We start from the raw sequence: 24,711 nt of genomic DNA, 5'->3' as shown, positions 1-24,711 counted from the left end.
AGCATCTGAAGCAAGTCCAGTAGTGTGCATCCTTAGATGTATCATCCATGCAAGTCGGGTCAAGGTACAGCAAATAGTTACTTTAGAATGATCCTGCTCCAAAAACTTTAACCTGGTCACCCATCTGGAAAACGTAGGTCAGATCCAGTATCCGAAGCTAGCCTGGTAGTGTGCATCCTTAGATGTATCATCCATGCAAGTCTGGTCAACATGGGTCTATAGTTACTTTAGAATGAACCTGTTCTATAAACTTTAACCTGGTCACTCATCTGGAAAATGTAGGTCAGATCCAGCATCTAAAGAAGGGTGGTAGTTAGCATCCTAAGATGTATCATCCATGCAAGTTTGGTCACGATAGGGCTTATAGTTACTTGGAAATGAGACCTGCCCCAAAAACTTTAACCTGCTCCAAAATCTTCAACCTGCTTTAAAAACATTAACCTGGTCATCTTTTAGCTGAAATTGCAGCATCTGAAACCTTGACTGGTACAAAGAAACACACTATAAACATCTTCCATGCAACTCTGATTTATGTAAGGCATAGAAGTGCTGAAAAAGAAAACTGCTGCAAAAACTATAACCTGGGACGCCGGAGGTATCACATAAGCTCCCCCAACTTCTTTGAGGTGAGCTAAAAATCTAAAGACACTTACAGTAAATCAGTAACAGATTCAATATTAAAAAGGAAGTTGTGTGAAAAGGGAGGGGGGAGGGAGGGGAGGGGGGGGGGCATTGATGCTGTGTATTTAATTTAAATGTATGAATTTTGTAATTAATAAATAATTTGTAAATTTATAGACTATATAATAATTGTTGTTATGTTTTATTATGCACTGATTCTATTCAACTGTGTAAATGGGGAAAATGTGGAAATGTAAATGATGTATAATTGTATGAGTAAAATGTGACATTTTCTTATATGAGGGAGTCCATACATGTAAAAATGTTTTAATTTTATCTTATTAAAATTATTTTAATTAATTATCTTGTTTTTCTTACCTATCTGATGAACACAACAAAGGTTACAGAGGTGATTGGTAGAAATACGGGTGTCAAAACTCTCTGTTGATGACCAGACAGCATACTGCATTGTATATCCGCCATTACTGATCTTACTGACCATGTACCAGGAGCAGAGAAGAAGATTTTCAAAGAATTAATGCATTTTCACTACACAGTCAATAGAGCCCAAACTAACACCAGAACCCCTGACCCTTGGAACATGAAATTCACAAGTTTGGAAGTGGCACTCTTGCTCATCATAACTATGTACTTATTTAGTTTATTTTATATCAAGGAGCAGAGAAGAAGATTTTCAAAGAATTAATGCATTTTCACTATATAATCAATAGAGCCCCAACCTAACACCAGAACCGCTGACCCTTGGGCCATGAAATTCACAATTTTGGAAGAGGCACTCTTGCTCATCATAACTATGTACTTAGTTGGTTTATTTAATATCCAGGAGCAGAGGAGAAGATTTTCAAAGAAATAATGCACTTTCACTAGATGATCTATAAAGCCCCACCCTAGCACCAGAACCCCTGACCCTGGGGCCATGAATTTCACAATTTTGGTAGAGGGCTCAATGCTTATTACAATCATGCTAACAGTTTGACTGCTTGATGTCCAGGAATAAAGAAGAAGATTTTTAAAGATTGCATTAATTTTGGTGGTTTTAGCCCCACCCCTTAGGCCCCAGGGGGGCAGGGACCATGAAATTCAAAATTTTTGTTCCCCTTCACCCATAGAATGCTATATGCCAAATTTGGTTGAAATTGGTTGAGCGGTTTCAGAGAAGAAGCAAAAAATGTTCAAATGTTAACACACATTGCACGATGACAGACAAAAACGGATAGCTATAGGTCACCTGAGTGACTCAGGTGACTTAAAAATTGAGACCAGAAAAAATACACCCTGACAGTAATTAACAGTAAACATATCTACCCTGAAATACACGTAGGCTTCACATGTTAACAAACATACTACACACCATCCAGGATGTTGCACCATGCACACCTAAAAAAAAGTTCCCTTTAATTAAGTGGGACAATTCTGCTAAAGATATGATATTCTGAGCTCATGAGTCCAAAATTAATACTGTAGGCCTAAAATTAGATGCCAAAAATGAAAAAATAAAAATAAATTGTCTCTCGTTATATATACAACTATAACTGACTAAGTTCATTTTGATTGGCTGTTTCCTTTGAACATACTCACGTCTTGTAATGAAATCTGTATTCATTTCTGAAAATATAAGTGCATAACATCAAAATCACTTTTCTTAAAGTTCTCCTCAGAAGAATATTATCTATGAGTGAAGGCAATGTCTATCATAAATTGAATGTTCTAGTAGTGTGCACATCTACATGCCTTACCATACAAGTTTGGTCTAGTTAGGAATTATAGTTTCTTGGGAATGTCCAAAATAATCATCCTGAAAATAAATGTCTTATCATCCACTTAAGTCAGAAGCATCATCCATGCAACTTTTTGTACAGGTAGAGCTTATAGTTACTTGAAACTTTGGTACTTTGTAAAAGTTTTATGGGCAAGTTCATTCCCAAGTAACTATAAGCTCTACGCTTAAAGTTACTTGGGAATGAACTTGCCCATAAAACTTTTACTGGGATGTCAACACACTTATAAAGCAAAAGCTCATCTCGACTTTGTTGAGGTGAGCAAAAAATATTCAGTTTACTGCCTTTTGAACATTTGTTGTCACATTGTAGAATTGGTAGTGTTTTCTTTAAATATGATTAATTATTATGCTGAGGAGTGTCCAAGAAATGTAAAACAATGTATTCTCTGGGGGAAAAAGTGATTCTATCACACCATCTAAGTTTGTTGGTATGCCAGTCTAACCTACCAAATGAACCACTTGTAGAAATCTTTATGGATGAGGAATTAGTGTCTTATAGTCATCCTGCCTCCCAATGATGGCATCATCAGAATCTGTCTCCATTCACTGTAATTATGACAAACTATTGCATAATTTTAAGTTGAAAGGAAAGCAAATGATATTTATATGAAATAACAAGATGTGTTTGTGAAACATTGTTGTCCCCTATGGCAGTTCAAGACAAAGGTTTGGATTTTTCAAATTTAGGTTGAGGTCTACAAGGTTAAAGTGAAGAGTTTAAAAAGTGTTTGTATTCAAAGAAAGGTCTTCTCACAACAAATACCATCTTCTCTAGTCAAAGGTTTCTGATCTGCTACATGTACTCTCCTTACAAACCCTTGGCATATGGTGCTGTCAAAAGATGGGAAGTACAGTCTAAGCAAAAAGTCTGAATCAGATCTGTTCATCAATTTTTAAAATCTCTTATACAGATAAAATGCAGGAATGTTTTTGAACTCAGTCAAATTAGTTTATCAGCTAAAAGACATATTCAGGACATACATGTATATCAAAACATACAAACAAAGTGATTACAGTCTTTTGTCCCTTTTAAGTCTATTTGCTTTAAGGGGAGGGGATGGGTGGGTACTGAATAGCATCTTTTGATTTTATCAAATGACAACTATGTTAACCTACCTTTTCTCATCTTTGCTCCAGCCTTTTCTTTCTACTTGTTTTACCTGGAAAAATGCACAAAATTTTCATTTTAGGTGTTGTACTACATTTTAACATCTTAGAATTTTATGAAATGGGATCTTTTTTCACAGTTTTCATCAAAAGAGCAGATCTGAAAAAAAATAATGACCTTCTTAAGAGATATATGAACATGTATATGCCTATTATGAAAGCATTTCCATATTCTAAGAAAATAAACCACCAAATACATGAACTTGTTTTTAACAAAAAAATACTGTATAAGTGGAAATCTTAGTGAGATGCCAATTTAGAAATTTACCCCCAAATTTTTAGCAAGAAGTAATTTAAGTGATTTTGTAATATCAAGAGAGAAAGCTATAACAGCCAAAATAGAATAAATTGTTAGCAATATTCAATTTTAGCAATCTCAGTTCCCTCACTAAAAATGCCAAAATTGAATCCTCCCTAAAAATTCTGCTTCTATGGTAATTTGAATTCTCAGAAATTATACTCATTTACAGAATTGCAAATGATTTCTTGCAATGACAAAGAATTTAAAATAAGTATAGACGATTATAAAATACAATAAAAATCTTTGAGTATATCTGGTGCAGTTTTTTGGGGTTATCAAACACATTTTTAAAATTGTTCTTTCATTTGCAAAAATTCCAGTGAAGTAAAATATGAAACTAGGAACATTACTTCATCAACCAAACAATAATAAAAACAAAGGGGGAGTTTCGATAAGGCGGTTTTTCGGCCCCTCACGAAATTTTCTGAAATTTTTTATATTTTGTAGAAAAACTCCTTATCGTCCAAAAAATATGAAAATAATTTATGTGACACATTTTCCAGTCACGTGATAATTGAAAATTTAAGTATACCCCCTTTCGTATATTTTTGGAGTAGACATTTTTATAGGGGGAAAGTGGATTTTTTAAATCGTCAAAATAATAAATGAAATAGGGTAAATATGAATAAAGACATAAATTAACCAATTTCAACAATTTTTTTTACGGAAAATGGTATTTACCTTAAGCGAATGTTTTTTTTTTTAAGGTGCGATATTTTTCTGGTGTGTTAAATGTTACTTTTCTTTAAAAGAGGATGAATTGATCTTATAAAACGTAAACATATATAGAAAGTTTTAACATCATAATTAATCGACAGTTTATATGTAAACTTTACAATCAATATTTAACATTTTCCCATACGAAAAATGCAAATGAAAAGATATATGGACATGAGACAGGTAAACGTAAAAACGTCATATACAGGGATATGCAATACATTTTCATCAATGAGATTATACAACTACATATTTTATAAAAATATACCTTAATATCATAAAATTGAAATTAAAGAGGCTGGGGGGTTGTGGCCATTTTTAGACTATATTGATCTCCTTTAGAAGAAGAGCTCCATATGAAGATATAGAAAATGATCAAATTTTAAAACTAAAATTTTTGAAATTTTTCTTTGCCAAATGATAGTTGACAGCTTAAGATATCATATCTAAAAATTAAAGTTAAATCTGGTGGTTAATTTGTGGTTAATTTGTTGACCCCCCAGCCTCCTTAAATAAAATGTTTTGAATTAAAAAGATTAAAAAATAAATGCAACTTTATATACATACATGAATAAGAAGTTTATTTAAAAGAATCATATTGCTATGTAAGCCGGTACGTTGTAGGTGCAAGGTAAGAAAAATATTTTATCTGGCAGCCACCACATAATTATTTGGCGGCCACTAGAAAAATATATCTGCCAAATAGCTTTCCTGCGGCCAAAACATAAATAACTGGCAGCGACCAGAAACTTATTTGGCGGCCAACACATAAATAACTAGAAGCAGGCAAGTAAGTTTCTTGCGGTGTAGACATGTAATCTTGCTAATAAGGCATGAAACTCCCAGATTTGACTACAAACAGAAGTTGTAGATGTCGTTAAAGGCAGAGATTTTAAGCACCGCCTTTAAAAATACCTGGTCTGTGTACCTCTGTCAATCAAGTGCATTAAGGTACATCACTGGGTGCTACAACTTGATTGGCAAACCACTAAATTTTTTCTGGCAGCCGCCAGATATTTCAATGGCAGGCCAGATAATATATTTTTTTTTTACCTAGCACCTACCGGCTTCAGTATATTGCAATGTATTTGATAATATGAATAATATTAATTACAGTCAAAAATATTTTATCATGATACGTAATATGTGAATAGCCAAATGATGGAAAAATCTATAATACATTGAGTGTTTCCTTTTCATTATGAAACTTAGAAGTATTTGCCTGCATTATGTTTTCAGCATAACTGAGAGAATCCCAGCCAGGACTAATTTCCTATCGCTTCCCCGCTCTCCATAGATACTTAAGTTGCTTCACCAACTCTAGTCACTCCTCATTTAGAGAGATTTAGAATTCATTATAAATGATTTGCTAGACCAAAGCGCAGTTCGAAATACACGTGTAAATGCCAAAGATATGTGTTTAATCCTTAATCAGGCAGACATATGCGCCTAGACATCCAGACTTAAAACAATCCACGTTCCCTATATGTCAATCACACGGAAATACATGGGCACTTCTCTAGCATGTTGGAGCGTGAATTTCTATACAAGAAAGTCAAAAATATTTGTATTTTTGACTTTCTGGTAACTATGCATGATAAATAACGTTAAGGAATGGACTTGCTTTAAAACTTTTTTGTTCAGTCAGTCAGAAAATGTAAGAAAGTTCCAGCATCTGAACCATGTCTGGTAGTGTGCAATCCTAGATGCATCATCAGTGCAAGTTTGGTTATGATAGGGCTTATAGTCACATAAGAATGAGACACACTTCAAAATCTTTAACCTGCTCTATCATTAAGGAAATGTAGGTCATATCCAGCATCTAAAGCAATCTAATAGTGTGCATCTGTAGATGCATCATGAGGCAAGTCTGATCAACAAGTGCTTACAGCTGCTCTGCTCCAAAAACTTAAACCTGCTTTTAAAACATTTACCTGGACATTCTTTGGGTAAAATCCAGCATTTGAAACCTTACTGGTGACAAGGAAACATGCTAGATCAGGTGACTGTGATTAATATAGGGCATAGATACCGATGCTGACGGTATTACAAAAGCTCCCCCAACTTCGAGGAGGTGAGCTAAAAATGTGACGTTAGCATTAACGTTATATGTTGGCGACAAATATAGTATCAAAATGAAGACAGGATACGATAATGTTTTCTACTGTTAATACATGTATAATCGAGAATCTTCTTTAATTCAACAAAATATGCTACTTTTGGCTTAGTATTTTAACATAGAGTCAGATCAAGAAACCAGGAGTTTCTACTTTTAGATATGCATGTTATGCAATTTTCAATTTTTGGATATGAAGTGCACAGGCGACACTCATCATATTTCAAGAAATTAGTGTGCAGAGTATATCTAATTACTGAACAAATTTAGGTGAGTGTCCCTCATGCACTTCATATTCTAAACATTTATTTATAAATGCCACCCTCTTATATTTTCCCATGAGCCTAATGTTAACGAATCTGAGTGTACATCTAAGTATGTATCAGCTACGGTGTTAATTCTTCTCATATTAACTTTTAAAATATAAATAACAAAAGTTAACATATTTATCTTGAATTCTAAACTAGTTTTGAAAAAATAAATTGAAATTTATTTTTAAGAAAAAGTGGGCCGCTGAGCGGCCTTATCGAAACTCCCCCTTTAACATCAAAATTTCAAACTCAGAATGTCTGGATCTAAACTGACTTGTTTTGTTCCAGCTTGACTGGGTTAGGTTTTAACTAGAGTGGGTTTGATTCTAAACTGACTTATTCATGTTCCTGTCTAACTTGATTAGATTTCTACCTGACTGGGTTAGGCTCTAAACTGACAGTTTTATGAATCTGCCTGACTGGGTTAGGTTCTGAACTGACTTGTTCATGTTTCTGCCTGACTAGGTTACATTTTTTCCTGACTGGGATAGGTTCTAAACCGACTGTTTTATGTTTATATCTGACTGGGTAGGTTCTAAACTGACTGTTTTATGTTCCTGCCTGACTGGGTTAGGTTCTAAACTGACTGTTTTATGTTTATATCTGACTGGGTAGGTTCTAAACTGACTGTTTTATGATTCTGCCTGACTGGGTAGGTTCTAAACTGACTGTTTCATGATTCTGCCCGACTGGGTTAGGTTCTAAACTGACTGTTTTATGTTTCTGCCTGACTGGGTTAGGTTCTAAACTGACAGTTTCGTGATTCTGCCTGACTGGGTTAGGTTCTTAACTGACTTGTTTATGTTCCTGCCTGACTGGGTTAATTTCTTAACTGACTTGTTCATATTACTGCCTGACTGGGTTATGTTTCTACCTGACTGGGTTAAGTTCTGAACCGACTGTTTTATGCTTCTGAATGGGTTATGTTTCTACCTGACAGGGTTGGGTTTTAAGCTGACTGTTTTCTGATTCTGTCTGACTGGGTCAGGTTCTAAACTGACTTGTTCATGTTCTTGCCTGACTGGGTTAGGTTTCCACCTGGCTGGGTTAAGTTTCTGCCTGAGTGGGTTAGGTTCTAAACTGACTGTTTTATGTTCCTGCCTGAATGGGTTAGGTTCTAAACTGACAGTTTCGCGATTCTGCCTGACTGGGTTAGGTTCTTAACTGACTTGTTTATGTTCCTGCCTGACTGGGTTAATTTCTTAACTGACTTGTTCATATTACTGCCTGACTGGGTTATGTTTCTACCTGACTGGGTTAAGTTCTGAACCAACTGTTTTATGTTTCTGACTGGGTTATGTTTCTACCTGACAGGGTTGGGTTTTAAGCTGACTGTTTTCTGATTCTGTTTGACTGGTTCAGGTTCTAAACTGACTTGTTCATGTTCTTGCCCGACTGGGTTAGGGTTCCACCTGACTGGGTTAAGTTTCTTCCTGACTGGGTTAGGTTCTAAACTGATAGTTTTATGATTCTGCCTGAGTGGGTTAAGTTTCTACCTGACTTGTTTGGGTTCTAAACTGGCTATTTTATGATTCTGCCTGACTGGGTTAGGTTTTAAACTAACTTGTTCATGTTCCTGCATGACAGGGTTAGGTTTATACCTGATTGCGTTAGGTTTTGAACTAACTTGTTCATGTTCCTGTCTGACTGGGTTACGTTTCTACCTCACTGGGTAAGGTTTTAAATTTACTGTTTTACAACTCTATGTGACTGGGTTAGGTTCTTAACTGACTGTTTTATGATTCAGCCTGACTGGCTTGGTTTCTTAACTGAATTGTTCATGTTCCTGCCTGACCGGCTTAAGTTCTAAACTGATTTGTTCATATTACTGCCTGACTGGGTTATGTTTCTGGGTTAGGTTCTGACTTGAATATTTTATATTCCTGCCTGACTGGGTTAGGTTTCTACCTGACTGGGTTAGGTTCTGAACTCACAGTTTTATGTTCCTGTCTGACTGAATTAGGTTTCTTCCTGACTGGGTTAGATTTTAAGCTTACTGTTTCACAATTCTACCTGACTTTGTTAGGTTCTTAACTGACTTATGTTCCTGCCTATCAGGGTTAGGTTCTAAACTGACTGTTTTATGATTCAGTCTGACTGGCTTAGGTTCTTAACTGACTTGTTCATATTCCTGCCCGACTGGGTTAAGTTCTAAACTGACTTGTTCATATTACTGCCCGACTGGGTTATCTTTCTACCTGACTGGTTAAGTTCTGAACTGACTGTTTTATGTTTCTGACTGGGTTATGTTTCTGCCTGACTGGGTTGGGTTCTAAACTGACTTGTTCATCTTCCTGCCTGACTGGGTTAGGTTTCTACCTGACAGGATTAGGTTCTACACTGACTGTTTTATGATTCTGCCTGACTGGATAAGGTTTTAAACTGACGGTTTTATGATCCTGCCGCACTGAGTAAGGTTCTGAACTGACTGTTTCATGACTCTGCCTGACTGGGTTAGGTTCTAAACTGACTGTTTCATGATTCTCCCTGACTGCATTAGGTTCTTATCTGACTTTTTCATGTTTCTGCCTGACTGGGTTAGGTTTTTTCCTGACTGGGATAGGTTATAAACTGACTGTTTTATGTTTTTACCTGACTGGGTTACATTCTAAAATGACTGTTTCATGATTCTGCCTGACTGGGTTAGGTTCTGAACCGACTTGTTCATGTTCCTGCCTGACTGGGTTAGGTTTCTACTTGAATGGGTTAGGTTTTAAAGTGACTGCTTCATGATTTTGCCTGACTGGGTTGGGTTCTAAACTGACTTGTTCATGTTCCTGCTTGACTTGGTTATGTTTCTACCTGACAGGGTTAGGTTCTAAACTGACTGTTTTTTGACTCTGCCTGACTAGGTTAGGTTCTAAACTGACTGTTTTATGATCTTGCCGCACTGAATAAGGTTCTGAACCGACTGTTTCATGATTCTGCCTAACTGGGTTAGTTTTAAACTGACTTGTTCATGTTCTTGCCCGAGTGGGATAGGCTTCCACCTGACTGGGTTAGGTTTCTGCCTGAATAGGTTAGGTTCTAAACTGACAGTTTTATGTTCCTGTTTGACTGGGTTAGGTTTTAAGCTTACTGTTTTACAATTCTACCTCACTGGGTTAGGTTCTTACCTAACTACTACCTAGTTCTTGTTGCAACCGGAGGCACATAGGGCAAGGATTAGGGATTAGGGGCTAGGTTCTTAACTGACTTATGTTCCTGCCTGACTAGGTTAGGTTCTAAACTGACTGTTTTATGATTCAGCCTGACTGGGTTAGGTTTTTAACTGACTTGTTCATGTTCCTGCCTGACTGGGTTAAGTTCTAAACTGACTTGTTCATATTACTGCCTGACTGGGTTATGTTTCTACCTGACTGAGTTAAGATCTGAACTGACTGTTTTATGTTTCTGACTGGATTATGTTTATACCTGACTGAGTTGGGTTTTAAGCTGACTTTTTCTGATTCTGCCTGACTGGATTAGGTTCTAAACTGACTTGTTCATGTTTCTGTCTGACCTGGTTATGTTTAATCCTGACTGGGTTAGGTTCTAAACTGCCAGATTTATGTTTCTACCTGACTGGTTTATTTTTCTACCTGACTGGGTTAGGTTTTTAACTGAATGTTATACAATTCTGCCTGTCTGGGTTAGGTTCTAAATTGACTTGTTCATGTTTCTGTCTGACTGGGATAGGTTTCTTCCTGACTGGGTTGGGTTCAAAACTGATAATTTTATGATTCTGCCTGACAGGGTAATATTTCTGCCTGACTGGGTTTGGTTCTAAACTGACAGTTTCATGATTCAGCTTGACTGGGTTAGGTTCTTAACTGACTTGTTCATGTCCCTGCCTGACTGGGTTAAGTTCTAAACTGTCTTGTACATATTACTGCCTGACTGGGTTATGTTTCTACCTGACTGGGTTAAGTTCTGAACTGACTGTTTCAGTTTCTGACAGGATTATGTTTCTACCTGACTGGGTTGGGTTTTAAACTGACTGTTTTCTGATTCTGTCTGACTGGATTAGGTTCTAAACAGACTTGTTCATGTTTCTGTCTGACTGGGTTATGTTTAATCCTGACTGGGTTAGGTTCTAAACTGCCAGTTTATGTTTCTACCTGACTGGCATAGGTTTCTACCTGACTGGGTAAGGTTTCTACCTGACTGGGTTTCTACCTGACTGGGTAAGGTTTCTACCTGACTGGGTAAGGTTTCTACCTGACTGGGTTAGGTTCTTAACTGAATGTTACGCAATTCTGCCTAGGTTCTAAATTGACTTGTTCATGTTTCTGAACTGACTGTTTTATGATTATACCTAACTGGGTTAGGATGTGAACTGACTGTTTTATGTCCCTGATTGACTGGGTTACATTCCTGACTGCGTTAGGTTCTAAACTGACTAATTCATGTTTCTTACTGACTAGGTAATGTATCTTCCTGACTGGGTTAGGTTTTAAACTGAGTGTTTGATGTTTCTACCTGACTGGGTTAGGTTCTAATATGACTGTTTTATGTTCATGCCTGACTGAGTTAAGTTTCTATCCGACTGGGTTAGGTTCTTAACTAACAGTTTTATGATTCTGCCTGACTGGGTAATGTTCTAAACTGACTTATTCAATTTTTAGCCTGAGTGGGTTTTGTTTCTGTATTACTGATTTGGATCTGAACTGACTATTTCACGTTCCTGCCTAAGTGGGTTAGGTTTCTGCCTGACTGGGTTAGGTTCTAAACTGACTGAAGGAAGTCACTTTAAGTCTGGGTAAGCTAGGTTCTAAACTGACTTTATCATGTCCTTCCCTGACTGGAATATATGTTGTTCTGAACAAGATTCCTAAATGACCACACTCAAGTTTTTGCTTATTCTTAATTATTTCCACTTGAAAGGGGGCATGATCCTTCATTTAAATCTTTACACAAGGATACTCTGTGCCAAATTTGGTTAAAATTAGTTTCAGAGAAGAAGAGGAAATTGTGAAAAGTTAACCAAAAAATCAATGATGTAAATGACTACATGCTACAATCTAATTGAAATTAAATCCTTTGATCAGCTCACATATGATCGCTACACAAAGTGTGTAGGGATCATATGTGAGCAGATCAAAGGATCTAATTTTAATTAGATTGCACATGCAATGGACAAATTTGGATCAAAAAAGCTCACCTGTGCCACTGTGCAAAAGGAGGAAGGGGTATTGATGCTGTGTATGTAGTTTATATATGTTCTATTTTTATTACATATTAAAATTATTTTCAACAATTACCTTGTTATTTTACCTGTCCAAAGAACACGACAAAAAAGATAACAGGGTGATTGGTAGAAATATAGGCATACAGGTGTCAAAACTCCCTTTTGGTGAACAGTCTGCATCACTCATTGTTTATCCACCATTAGTGATCTTTAACAGAGGAGACTATGTAGGTTTCACATGTTGACAGTCTACACACCATTGAGTAAACTACATCATTTCCAACTAAAAGAAATCTTTTTTATTCACAATAAATGGATTGAAATATGCTGCTCAAAATAACTTCAAAATATCAATAACTTCCTCATTCAATTTAAAATAAAATCTTATTGAAAGTACCAGATCATAAGTTTAGTTTAAGTACACTTCATACTTTCTTGGACGTTAACAAACCTAGATGAAAATGGCAGATAGGCAAGTTCAATTGCTGGTGATCAGATACAAGAAGCTCAGGCAGGTCCAATTGCTGGTGACCAGATACACTTAGTGGTTTGGATTGTGCTGACCGGGATGTCGGCATGGGTGGATTAGAGCAGCTTACAAGCTATGCAGGAGTCCAAGTTTGATTCCCTGTCAATCCTTTCCAGTTATAATATTAAATTAACATATGAAAAAGCATAGATATTAGCGAGCGCAGCGAGCAGCGCAAAGCGCCGCTCATCACTGGGAGCTCTAAAAGCAATGCCTGGGCGAAGAGAAAATTCTGACTTTGCAAATTGATCCAAATGAATTTTTTTCCACAGTTACCTGTGGTCCCATAATGCTTTGCGAATTGCTTCTCCCCACAAACAACGTTCTCGCGGTAGCAAGAAGTTCCAAAAAAAATATACACCCACGTTGATTTGATGGATATATAGCAGACAAATAGTAGATTAAAACTTCTTTATTAAAATAAGCCCTGTTCAGACTTTGTTTTGGTAATGCTACTTACAAGCGACGTTATATGACGTCAGAGTCTAGACGTACTAAAAGTCTCGTGCAGTTTGATAACTTTGAAGAGCCCGATCTAAATTAAAACTGAATATAGGTATCTGCGCTCACCCTTACGGTTGCACCGTCAACATATTAAAAATATACAAGACATTGTACGTTCGAAAATGACAAAATAATTCCCCTACTCTCGCACTGAAAGTCTTCAAACTTCTATACATTTATAATATATATATATACACACTTTTGAATAAATTCACTAAATTCTAAAGAAAATAAGGAGCTGTGTAAGAGTGTGGGGTGCTAACTTTATTGAAAAATGAGAGGGGTAGATGTTGATTATACTAGGCCTACGTTTTCGTGGGGTTTCTAACATAAACCATAAAAATACACCTCACCCTCCGGCCGCCAGTCCGCTTCTTTTTTTCTTATACAATGCACATAACACAGCTCATCGATGTAGCATCAATGTTTCGGTGTATTTTTCTTTGTGACCTCTTCGTTTCTACTTCCGTTTCATTTTCAGTTCTTGCTAATCATGCCAAACGTTATTTCTCCCGCCGCTAAACTAACTTCGGGATCGATGTACTCAGCTACATAATATAAAACTGAAACCATACCGGAATTAATTTTCCCGAACTGCTTGACTGGTTAAGTAATAGACTCTACCCTTTCGGTAAATGTCAGAATGCAAAAGTTTTGAAACGGTGCCTTCCAAGCGGCCGTTTGGACATTGAAAGATATATGACGTAACACGATTAGGGGTAAAATATATATGTTTCATTAAAGGGTACCATGTTTCAGACAGGAGAATTCATATAATACGAGAGATTGTATCCAAAAGTGTCACCGTAAATCGAAGGTTTTTTTTTTTTTTTTTTTTTTTTTTTTTTTTTTTTTTTTTTTTTTACAATGGAAGGATTCGTAGCTCTCTGGTATGTGTGTTCGGATTTTTTCCCCCTGAAATTATGGTTTTCCAGCAAAATGATTGTCTGATTACTGCATACTAAAGCCTACAATGTCTGATTACTGTTTAAAACAAAATTTGTAGAAAATAGAATCAATGCCATCTTAATTAAATTAAAGAAAAAAAAATACTCAGTAATCTGCAAGATAATTTTTGGTTTAGTCATATGTCCTTTTGTAAAACAGACACCAGGCCAGGACTACTTGACCACTCTTGAGAGTAGCTTATCAAAGTTCAATCTTCATAGAATAAGTGTTTCAAGCACTTGACATTTTGACTTCATATTCTTTTACTTTACACCTTCTCAAACTTGAAATTCTTAATTCAAAGCATATCCCTTAGAGCATTGACTTCAAATTCAGGCTCCGGAGCCATAAAACAGAGAAGATCTAACTTTTGATCTTAGTCTCTTTTACAAAAGGAATATATAGTGGAAAAGTAAGAGTGAGCTCGTCTCAGTTTTTGTGGCCCCGGAGCCTGATGATGCATATGGACAGATTACAATAAGTATGTTCATTTAAATGTTCACAACATTGATAATTATGTCAATAAAACAGTTTATTCTTCATATTATAACAATAAAAAAAAAATCAGATTTAGAATGTTAAATGTACATGTAATCAATCATTGAAACAGCAACAATGGACCCACGTATGATCCAAATCATATAACTAACACGTCCAAATCGTGCATAAAAAGACCGATTTATTAAAATCACACATTTAAAAATATAATAATGAGAAGTTCTTTTCCATGTAACATGTACATCTTTTACATCATGTACACTGCACAGGTTATCAGTCCACTGAATGGTTCTAAATTAGGGATGGCAAAGGATATTCGAACATTCGAATATTCATTCGATGAGTTGACATTCGAATATGAATTTAAGATTCGAATATTCGGTGTTTTTCAGATTTCATAAAAAGAAGTACTGTGATTAATAAATTTTGATTAGAACAGTGCAGGAATTATCCCTGTTTAATTTACTAGCGATCAATTTCGATCGCCTGATTTCTTTCACTACTTTCTTATCTTATAGGTATACTAAATTACATTTATTTTGTTTCGAGTAAGGTGTTAAAGAATTGTACAATAATGCTGTATGTATAATACAAAACGTACTTTCATAGTTTTTATTAGTTAGATACCATCGGATCTAGAATCGAGGACAACAAAATGAAAACCTTCTTAGAATCTCTAAAAGACGCGAAGAGTATAGTTTTCAAAATAAATTTAATTGATCATTGAATGAATGTCCGATAGAATTAGTCTGTAATTAATATTGCTCAATTTCAGAATAAATGTGTAAATTGCTTGATTATCTCGGGTTGTACATAATCCTATATTTTATATTCATTAAAGGGAAATTAGTTAATTACCTAGGAAAATTGTCAACGGAAATATTTGTTAATATTTTGAAAACATTGTATGAAATATTATAATCATATCTCTTATTAGGCAGATAACTGTAATTTATTACGCGTATTGAAATCTGAACAGTACACCGTTACGACTATATCTTGCCTTTGGTAAGACGACTGGTTCCTCAATTGGAGCTACTATAAATACACATGTTTCATTTGTTAAAATTATACTTTTCTAGATTGAAATCAATTATTCATTTCAAACATTGACAAATATCAAATGAAATTTCTTATTGTACACCTACAAAAGTTTTCGTACAATTTTACTTCCAGTATAAGTATACATGTACCTACGCTAAACCTTTCATAAGAGTAGGATGATGCATATATAAATTAAACAGATTTTATTATTTTATCGAATATTCGAACATATTCGAATACTTTCATTGAATAGTCGAATATGAATTATTGACAAAATTGACATCAGTATTCTAAATATATAAATAATGAATACCGGTAAATCCACAGGGTCATATTATAAATATAATTATATACTTGTCTGAACACAATGTTGATGAGCTCTTCTGATATGTATATCATGAAACATTAGAACTACTGTTCCTGAAACTATAACAATGCATTCACTAAAACTGAGTATCACTGTTTGAATAAATGCTTAAGATTACAACTGCGTCCTGAAATAATTACTCGGATATCTCCATATTGGTATGTATTCTCTTCGGATTCCAAGTTAAGCCACTGACTTTGAAATTGACATGCAGAGCAATCGTTGTATATTTCCATTTGATGCCGCCATGACGACTGATCAATTTTCATTCACAATATCCATGAGGTTTTTTCACAAATGAATATCTACCACACTTTCATTTTCTTCGAAAGCAGAATATTTCTATAAGTCTTTGTGTCCATGGTTTTGTGGAATGGTGATTCTGTAAGTAATTGTAATCGATAGATAGGTATAGAAATAAAATGATACCCACAAGCTACAGGTAGACTGTGTATTGCTCTTTTAGTTGAATATTACTAAACACACGAATATGTTAAACTTGGAGAAAAATACAATAGATTTACAACAGAATTAATAGATACATGTATAACCTTGTATACAATGTAACTTATATATTTCTTGTTAGAGTAATATCAAAATTATTATTTGATGTTAACTACAAGATATATTCTTCACCATTTACGTAATAGCATATATTCCTTTCTTATTGTTTGATGTTTATACACATGAGTGTATATATTCTATTCCTAAGATCACATTTCTTACCTTGGGTTTCGAGTTATTCTCTGACTCTTTCTGAACTATTTCTCGTGCTCGGTTGACAATTTTTAAAACATAATCCTAAATTAAATTGAAAGAAGATGGATGAACAAGGCGGGCGAAGTGCCTATAGTGCGACAAACATGAAGTGAAAAATAAAATCTCAATTATATAAAAATTTTCTTTGATATTTCATCTAGCATTAAAGTATATTTTATGCTAAATCTCTACAATTTACAAAAATCTCACAAAGACTGAAATTATTTGCCTACGAAATACCATACACACACTAAAGAGGACAAAAAGGATCATTTTCTCACACTTTAACAAAATTTTTCGATATGAGTGGGTCTTCGCTCCATTTTTTTGAAAGTTGATCCTAAAAGTTTGCATAAAAATATACATTTTTTGGTTTACAAAAACATGGAGAAAAGACCCACTATACCTTAAAAGTACACTTTTATGACAAAGCATTCGCATCTTTCCGAGAAATACTTGAAGTCCATTAAGTCAAGGGTCATATCACAAACATGATTTAAATGCCACTTTTCGTCAGGAGCTGCGTGGCGTAGTGGTTAGCGTGTTAGTCTCAAAACAATACGATACTCCGGATTTTTATTGATAGGGGTTCGAATCCCACGAATACCATTTTATTTTTTTTAATAAAAGAATAATTTTTTCCGAGATCTTTTTTCTCAGGAAAGTTTTGTTAATCATAATTTCATAAATTTCAATAATGAGAACTTTATTTTAAATACTTAATTCACAAATTGAATATGATTTTATCAATATCTGAAGCTATAGGCATTCTGCACGCCTTGTTCACCCATCTTCTTTATAAGTATCCAATCAGCAAACTTTGTACGTAGTATTACCCAAGTGAATGAACAATTGCAATGAAATGGCATTATGTCCAAAGAAAATATATTCAACTGCGTATCATTATAAATTATTAATTAATAAATCAAAATAATGAACTCTTCATAATGATCTTTACGATTAAAACCTACCTTTACAGCTTCCAAGTCAACATCTGGTAAAGGCTCCTTTTCTTCCGATGGATTCTAAAATGTAAAAATTTTGGAAAGGAAATTATTTCTTGATAATGTACGTTGATTTAAAAATAGATAGTAACCCCCCCCCCCCAATCGCCTCTAATACAACACAAAGTACTATCCCAAATGAGCGTAGCTTTCTTATTGTATCACATACCGATAGTTTGTTGCGTTCCATTTCCTCTGAATTCAGTCCTGTTTTGGGATCATCATGGAAATTCGTACTGGCCTTCAGCTCAATTTCACATACATTACATAAAGACTACAAATATGTTTTAAAAGTCATTTTAAAAACAAGTGAACTCTATCTCTGAAAAAGGAAGTAGATATAACAAACATTTCCTTGAAGGTATACACACAGTGATAAATAAATACCTCATCCTCGTTAGTGGCCTTGTGGAGTCCGTTTTCGTTTAGAGTGTTGACACCGTCTAAATCGGTGATTTGATTATTCTCGCTGGAAGAATCCTAAAAAAATGAAATCATCTACATCTAATGTTATTATTTTCATAGTGAATAGGTCTTGATTGATATGTCATGATTTGTCAGAAAATATTTTCATGAGCACAGTAGATTTAGTGCCATATGGAAAACCGTTTATGTATTTATATAGTGTATATATAACGCTGAGGTTAATGAACTGAATACAGCACGTTATTGTAAATAAGGTCACACATGTACCACATGCCAGAAGACTCCAGGTTCAGCCTCAGGGGGTGGAGCTTCAGCAAAGTTATTTCACAATTGAATTCTGTGTACATTTATGGATTTTAGCAGCCTAGTGTAAATTAAATGAAAGTTTACCCAGCATGATGTAGATGGACGTTAAGGAAGTGTGCCTGATATAAATTACTGTTCGGCAAATGGGCGTACGTTTTTCTTTCAAATGCAATTTAAGACTGATATGGTCCTGTGATATTCTTTGTTTTTAGCACATTTACATAATGCTAAGGACATATATAAAACATCATCAGGACTTCAGCAGATATATATATTCTGTATTTGACGTTTTTGTTCGTCATAATTGTCAACAGTATAGATACACAACCTACAATCAGTTAAGTTTAGTGCGAGGTTCTGATATCTGAGTCACATGTATTGGATACAAATCTTTCTTTAGACTTTCTTTATAAATCTTATGTTAAAGGTATCACTCTGGTTATAATCAACTTTTGCATCAGGTATGGACTTGTACGATCCAGACTATATTGTACATTACATTGACTTATGTACACTTGCCTGTTCTTTGTTTTACAATTTGTCATTTATGACTTTCTGAAGTCCAAAGCATACATCCAATTTTATTCATATGATCTTTTCATCTATTAACAAAAAGACCAATCCTTCAAAATTTAAGTATTTTTGTACGCATAAACAAACAAGTTATATTAAGACAAACGACAGAAGGTCGTGAGTTCGAATCTCGGCCGCGACTGACCAAAGTCGATAAAAAATAGGTAGCAACTGTTCCTTCGCCGGGTGCTGGGCACTTTGAAGTGAAAGTTGCGGGCCCTTCGGATGAGACCTTAAAAACCGAAGGCCCCGTGTCGCGGCAGACCCCTCACTGCTCAATGGCCCTGAGTGCCGAATATAGGTCTAATTTGAAGCCCTTCACCGGTATATGCATGGTAACGTCTCTATATGAGTGAAAAATTCGAATGGGACGTAAAACAACAATCAATCAATCAATTTTTTCTATTCAATCCTCTATGAGGGCTTGTGCTAATACTTTGAATGCCAGCACCCTTTAAATATCATTTACTCTCTTTTTACTTTCTTTAATTCTAAATTAGAGATTTAAATGTTTTAGATATATTGTATGGAAGGAGTTGCACAAATGACATTTGAAACAGAAACACAAATTAAAGGTATGGTGCAAAATTAGCAATACAGGGTTACTTTCAGCATTAATAGCTATTGTGTGCAAAATTCCAATGGTCTGTCTGACTTTCTTTTCCAATGCAGTAATAGTCTGTCCAACATGAGCTTCCACCTCATTTTTGACGATAGCGAATACATAAAGTATAACATTTCAAACCATTTTTAGTCAGACTGGATGCATATAACTTTAAAACAAACCAGTATGACACAATATCGCAAAGTCTTTGGAATTTACAATGTTAATTTCGGTCACTGTTGAGAAGTGTACGAGGGAGTAGTCATTATTTCCAAAGAATATCATTTAAAATCGACATTACGTCATTACGTTCCTGATGGCAAGCAATGGACAATAAGGAATAATGACGGACTCTTTTCCAAAGTTGTAGATATTTTCGTAATCTTAAATCAACTTTGGATACTTTTAATTTGCTGCTGTGTCAATACACTTGTTTGAAATTGAAGGATTGTTAAGCAGAAAGTTTTGGACAATTCAATTCAGGGTTCACAAAGTCTATGGTTGATACATTTTTTTGTATTTATAAACAAAGTGTAAAGTCTATTATTAAATGTTTATGTCTGGGGTAAATGAGCCACGATACTGCGGAGTTACACTACCAAATAAATCTAACAAATTTGAACAATACATACATTAAGTTCATTCAACTCTGTAGTAAAAATACTGCATTTGTGAAGGAACATTCAGAGTGAGACCATAGGACATATGGGAAGACAGAAGGACAAAATGATATATATATCTATTGTTATAAAAACATGATATTAGTACTTATACTACAATTTAGCACATTGCAAAACCGCAGAAATTTACTTGCTTGACATGAACGTATCAAAAATCTCCATAAAATTCACTATTTTGAGTAAATGGTGTCAAAATCTGGTAACCTTTACCTTATTATTCAGGTTAAACCATTCTGTACTTTGATTCTCTTCATTATGACACAATACACTGACGTCATCAAGGTCAGTGATCAGGCTGTCATTATGTTTGTCTCTAGTGTCCTGTACAAAATCAATTAATTAGTTTATAGTTAAATAGCAGTATACGAAATGATGTAGTTGTTTGTCTTATAGAGACAGAGGCACCTGAAATAATCGAAAGGGAGAGATTACGTACATTGAAAATGCGCGCTCTAGCCAACAACAAATTATAAAATGTTCCTATTTTGGTCATTCTCAACCCCCCTACCACTGAATCAAACTTGATGCATAATATAAAATACTTTCCACGTAAAAAATGTTGATGTACACTTTTAACGCAATTTGAAAAAAAATTTCGAAGTGCTTTGATTTTGTACCAAAATTTTTTTCAAAGTGCCTTAATTTTGTTCCAATTTTTACAGACTTTGACAAAATTTTTCAAAGTGCGTAATTTTTTCAAAGTGCGCTGCCACAGACCTCCCTTCCTGAAATTATCAATAGCCACAGCTTCTGACGTAATGGCAACCAAAATAGGATTCTAATAGTTCAGAGGTCACGTGAGATGCAATCTTTTATGGAGGTACATGCGTGAAAAATTCCTGAATTTACTAGTATGGACTATCACTGACACACCGTAAATGTACAGTGAATTTGTTACGTGCAAAATGTAAATAATAAGTTAAAAAATAGATATGAGGTGCCTGTCTTCTATTCAGTTCCAATTTTAAAAGGGAGCACAGGATTATCTTAACAATTTTAAAGTCCATGTACTTGTGTATGGAGTACGTCGAACGACTTTCAGAATTGCTCCTAGAATAACTTATATAAGCTATTAAATGCAATCTAAGCCTACTTTTACTTTAATGACTTTCTTAACACCTCACCTCGTTTTCTCCTTCAGTCTTTAAGATGACGTCGCTGACATCCAAATCTGCCATACTGTCGAATGGTGCTCCGTTTTCACGGATAGATAAATTGTTTTCAACCTACATTTCAAAAAGTGCAGAGTTCTTTCATATATGTAATTGTCGCCATCCGTTACATTCAGACCTTAAATACATATATTTAAAGGTACAACTTGATAATCCGAAGTAAAGCGATTATCAAACCCAGCGCAATTTTACATAAACAACTGTTTGTAGGTCGAACAATACTTCATTGAATGACGGTAATTCAAATAAATATTTTCATGTTAAAATTCATTTGGTTGTAAAGTGTATTTTAGCCGTTAGGGTCAGTACAAAGAGGCCAAAGAACACATTATATATATATATATATATATATATATATATATAAAGCACATTTTACAACAACTCTTAAACTAACATAACTGCCCTAAGTGAAGAAATATTAATATAGAAAGCACAAAGAATTTCACTTTTTATAAGGATACCCACTTCCGCCCCAGCCCGGGGTTGAACTCTCGACCAACGGAACCTGTCTCCTTGCAGTACAGGAACAGCGCGCTAGACCGCTCGGCTATCTAGGCAAGTCAAAAAAAACTTGCTTTCGAAATTCTTTGTGCTTTCTATATTAATATTTCTTCACTTAGGGCAGTTATGTTAGTTTAAGAGTTGTTGTAACATGTGCTTTATAAATAAAAAATTAATTTCATTACAACGTGTATTGGTAACGATCCTCTAATAAACTAATGTCCAAATAAATGTATCTCACTTCCATTCTCAATGACCGTGTAGTGTAGGGCAGCGCCGCGAGAATCCCATCGGCATCGAAAGCAAGTTTTTTGACTTGCCTAGATAGCCGAGCGGTCTAGCGCGCTGTTCCTGTACTGCTAGGAGACAGGTTCCGTTGGTCGAGAGTTCTACCCCGGGCTGGGGCGGAAGTGGGTATCCTTATAAAAAGTGAAAATCTTTGTGCTTTCTATATATATATATATATATATATATATATATATATAAACATGAAATGACTCTTGAAAGCCAAATAATCCAATAATAAAACAATCAAATGACAGTTTCAATCAATAGCACTGATCCTATGCAGCTATATACCTTAGTAAACACTACAAATAGTAAATATTTAATAGGTAAAAAAAAAATGCTGGGAATGTTCTTTTCTTTGTAAAAATAGACGTTTGTCAATTTTCAACTATAATGGCAAGATAAGAAAAAAAAAACTCTGTATGATAAATCAATCATTTTTCTTATGAATAAACTTGATATTCTGACCCTTCTGGAAATAAGCTTTTGTGAGATTAAAAAGAAAATCTTATTTCTAGACATCGCCATGCGCGGATCACGAAATTTTTGAAAGAGGACAAGCCATCTTCAGCATAAAAAACAAAAACCAACAATCAATTTGACAAGCTTGAAAAGTGGAGCGTGTTTAATTACCAAATGTCAAACTTCGTTTCGATGAAGAGAGGGAAGGGTTGAGATTGGGGTCAGAGGGATGAAGAAAACCGCATTTTACTCTCAATTACTCTCAAAGTCTTTTGACCCCTTCCCCTATTTAATTATAGCCCCAACAGAGAGGTATTATTGCAGAAGTCTTATACTGCATGTATTTTCCGAAAATACCTTTTCACTTCTTAAAGTCCACTGTATACGGCCATAAAAAATGTGAATTCAAGTACCTTACACCTTTTAAACTTCGATTTCCAAATCCTTTTAACAATTAATCAGCATACAAACACATATGAAGGACCAAGTCATTTACACCATAATGTCTTACCTTATTGTAGACCTGTCGGTCACCGCTATCAGAATGGTTTTGCAGGTTGTATGAAGTCTTCATTTTGTAGCACTCTATTCACATTACAAAAACTAAACAGTGTAATATGCAACTGAGAACTGAGAATGGCCGTGAAAAGTCAAAGACATCAGTGGAAAACAAGACGAGATGTCACATTTGTTTACCTGCCATCAACCATCAAAGTCCAGAGTGGTCACGCTCATTAATTCGTAAACACGGCGCTGTTGTTCCCTATTCTATACTGTCCGATTAATTGATCAGATCTAATAAAATCAGGCATTAATTCCATTAGTCAAAGGTTAAACATCGCTTCGCTATCATAGTGTAGTAGCCTGGTCATATAGTATGTAGCTCAAGATGTCGTTTGTGTCACTTTCTTCCATATCCGTTCTAAGTTCATCAGGATCGATCCAATCATTGCCGACTGACATGCACTTTTGGTTCTGTCTTCTTTACAGCAAATAATTATACTACTTTCAAGCTTTTTCCCCTCCCTTCTTGCTGACTCTTGGAAACGCATCATAACTTCTGAGCTTGTTAAGCCAGATATATAGTTTTTTCCTATTTCGCTTTATCGATTTTTCTTTCGAGATTAGAATCTTCACGAAAAGTACTTATTAAATCGAGAAGAAACACAGGCACGGACAGGTAAATTGTCATTAATCCAATTATTAATGTAATTTAATGGTTGAAAAAGATACAAAAACATTATTTGTTTATCTCAAAATTTAAAAAAAACAACTCTTGATGACTATAATAAAATATGTACCACTGCATCATTTGAGCTGTACTAACAAAATGTTGATGTACAGAGTCAGAAATCAAAGGACAACAGTATGAGAACCTGTTGCTGATATTGTATATATATCTTCATGAAGTCTTGAATGTGATTGTCTCTATTTCATAACATTCGTCTCAAGTTTATAGAGTAATCAAATACCTGTAGATATTTTGCTCAACTGTATAGTCTTTCAGAATTCGTAACAAGAGGTTAATGTCCAACAACGCTCACCCGAGTAGCCTTTGCCCATTTGTTCCGATTTTGTTGTTGGTTTATTTATTTATTTATTTATTTTTTTAATTTCCCTGTTATTCCCCCCAAAACTGTTGACCCCCACATTGTGGTCTAACCATAGCTCAAAAGGGGTTATGCCGTAACAAAATGTGAAACCAAGCTACTTGCTTGGGGATACTTCAATCACAATAGGACAACAATAGCCTTGCTGTCCTGAAAAGTTTTCCCCTGTATTAATGCATTATGTAAAGTTTTATTTAAATAGTCCAACCCTAACACCATGGTCCTTAATTTG

At 34.9% G+C, this 24,711-nt stretch overlaps 1 protein-coding gene and 1 long non-coding RNA gene across 5 annotated transcripts; both read right to left on the bottom strand.

Moving 5' to 3' along the window:
* Positions 1–1,952: 1,952 nt before the first annotated feature.
* Positions 1,953–13,618, bottom strand: LOC133200773 (uncharacterized). Of its 4 annotated transcripts, none has more exons than XR_009723002.1 (7): positions 13,591–13,618; positions 12,656–12,832; positions 12,278–12,487; positions 3,539–3,582; positions 2,870–2,968; positions 2,221–2,247; positions 1,953–2,019 (listed from the first exon to the last, which is right to left on the bottom strand). It is a non-coding gene; the product is annotated as an uncharacterized LOC133200773 (long non-coding RNA). The 4 variants fall into 4 exon arrangements; XR_009723001.1 differs by having other exon boundaries at positions 12,656–12,841; positions 13,591–13,616; XR_009722999.1 differs by lacking the exon at positions 13,591–13,618 and having other exon boundaries at positions 12,656–13,399.
* A 2,431-nt stretch (positions 13,619–16,049) lies between these two features.
* Positions 16,050–23,509, bottom strand: LOC133173731 (uncharacterized). Its single transcript, XM_061308758.1, has 8 exons — positions 23,381–23,509; positions 21,571–21,672; positions 20,657–20,767; positions 18,245–18,337; positions 18,027–18,131; positions 17,825–17,878; positions 16,821–16,895; positions 16,050–16,476 (listed from the first exon to the last, which is right to left on the bottom strand). Exons 1-8 carry the CDS (start codon positions 23,441–23,443, stop codon positions 16,411–16,413), a joined length of 669 nt encoding a protein of 222 aa, XP_061164742.1. The 5' UTR covers positions 23,444–23,509; the 3' UTR covers positions 16,050–16,410.
* Positions 23,510–24,711: the final 1,202 nt, after the last annotated feature.

This window comes from Saccostrea echinata, unplaced genomic scaffold (genome assembly GCF_033153115.1).
Source record: "Saccostrea echinata isolate AGI-Se365-2 ecotype Australia unplaced genomic scaffold, CSIRO_AGI_Sech_v1 ptg000002l, whole genome shotgun sequence".
NCBI classification, from domain to species: domain Eukaryota; kingdom Metazoa; phylum Mollusca; class Bivalvia; order Ostreida; family Ostreidae; genus Saccostrea; species Saccostrea echinata.
The sequence above is the reverse complement of the archived record's forward strand: the minus strand, read 5'-3'. Positions and strand labels throughout refer to the sequence as shown.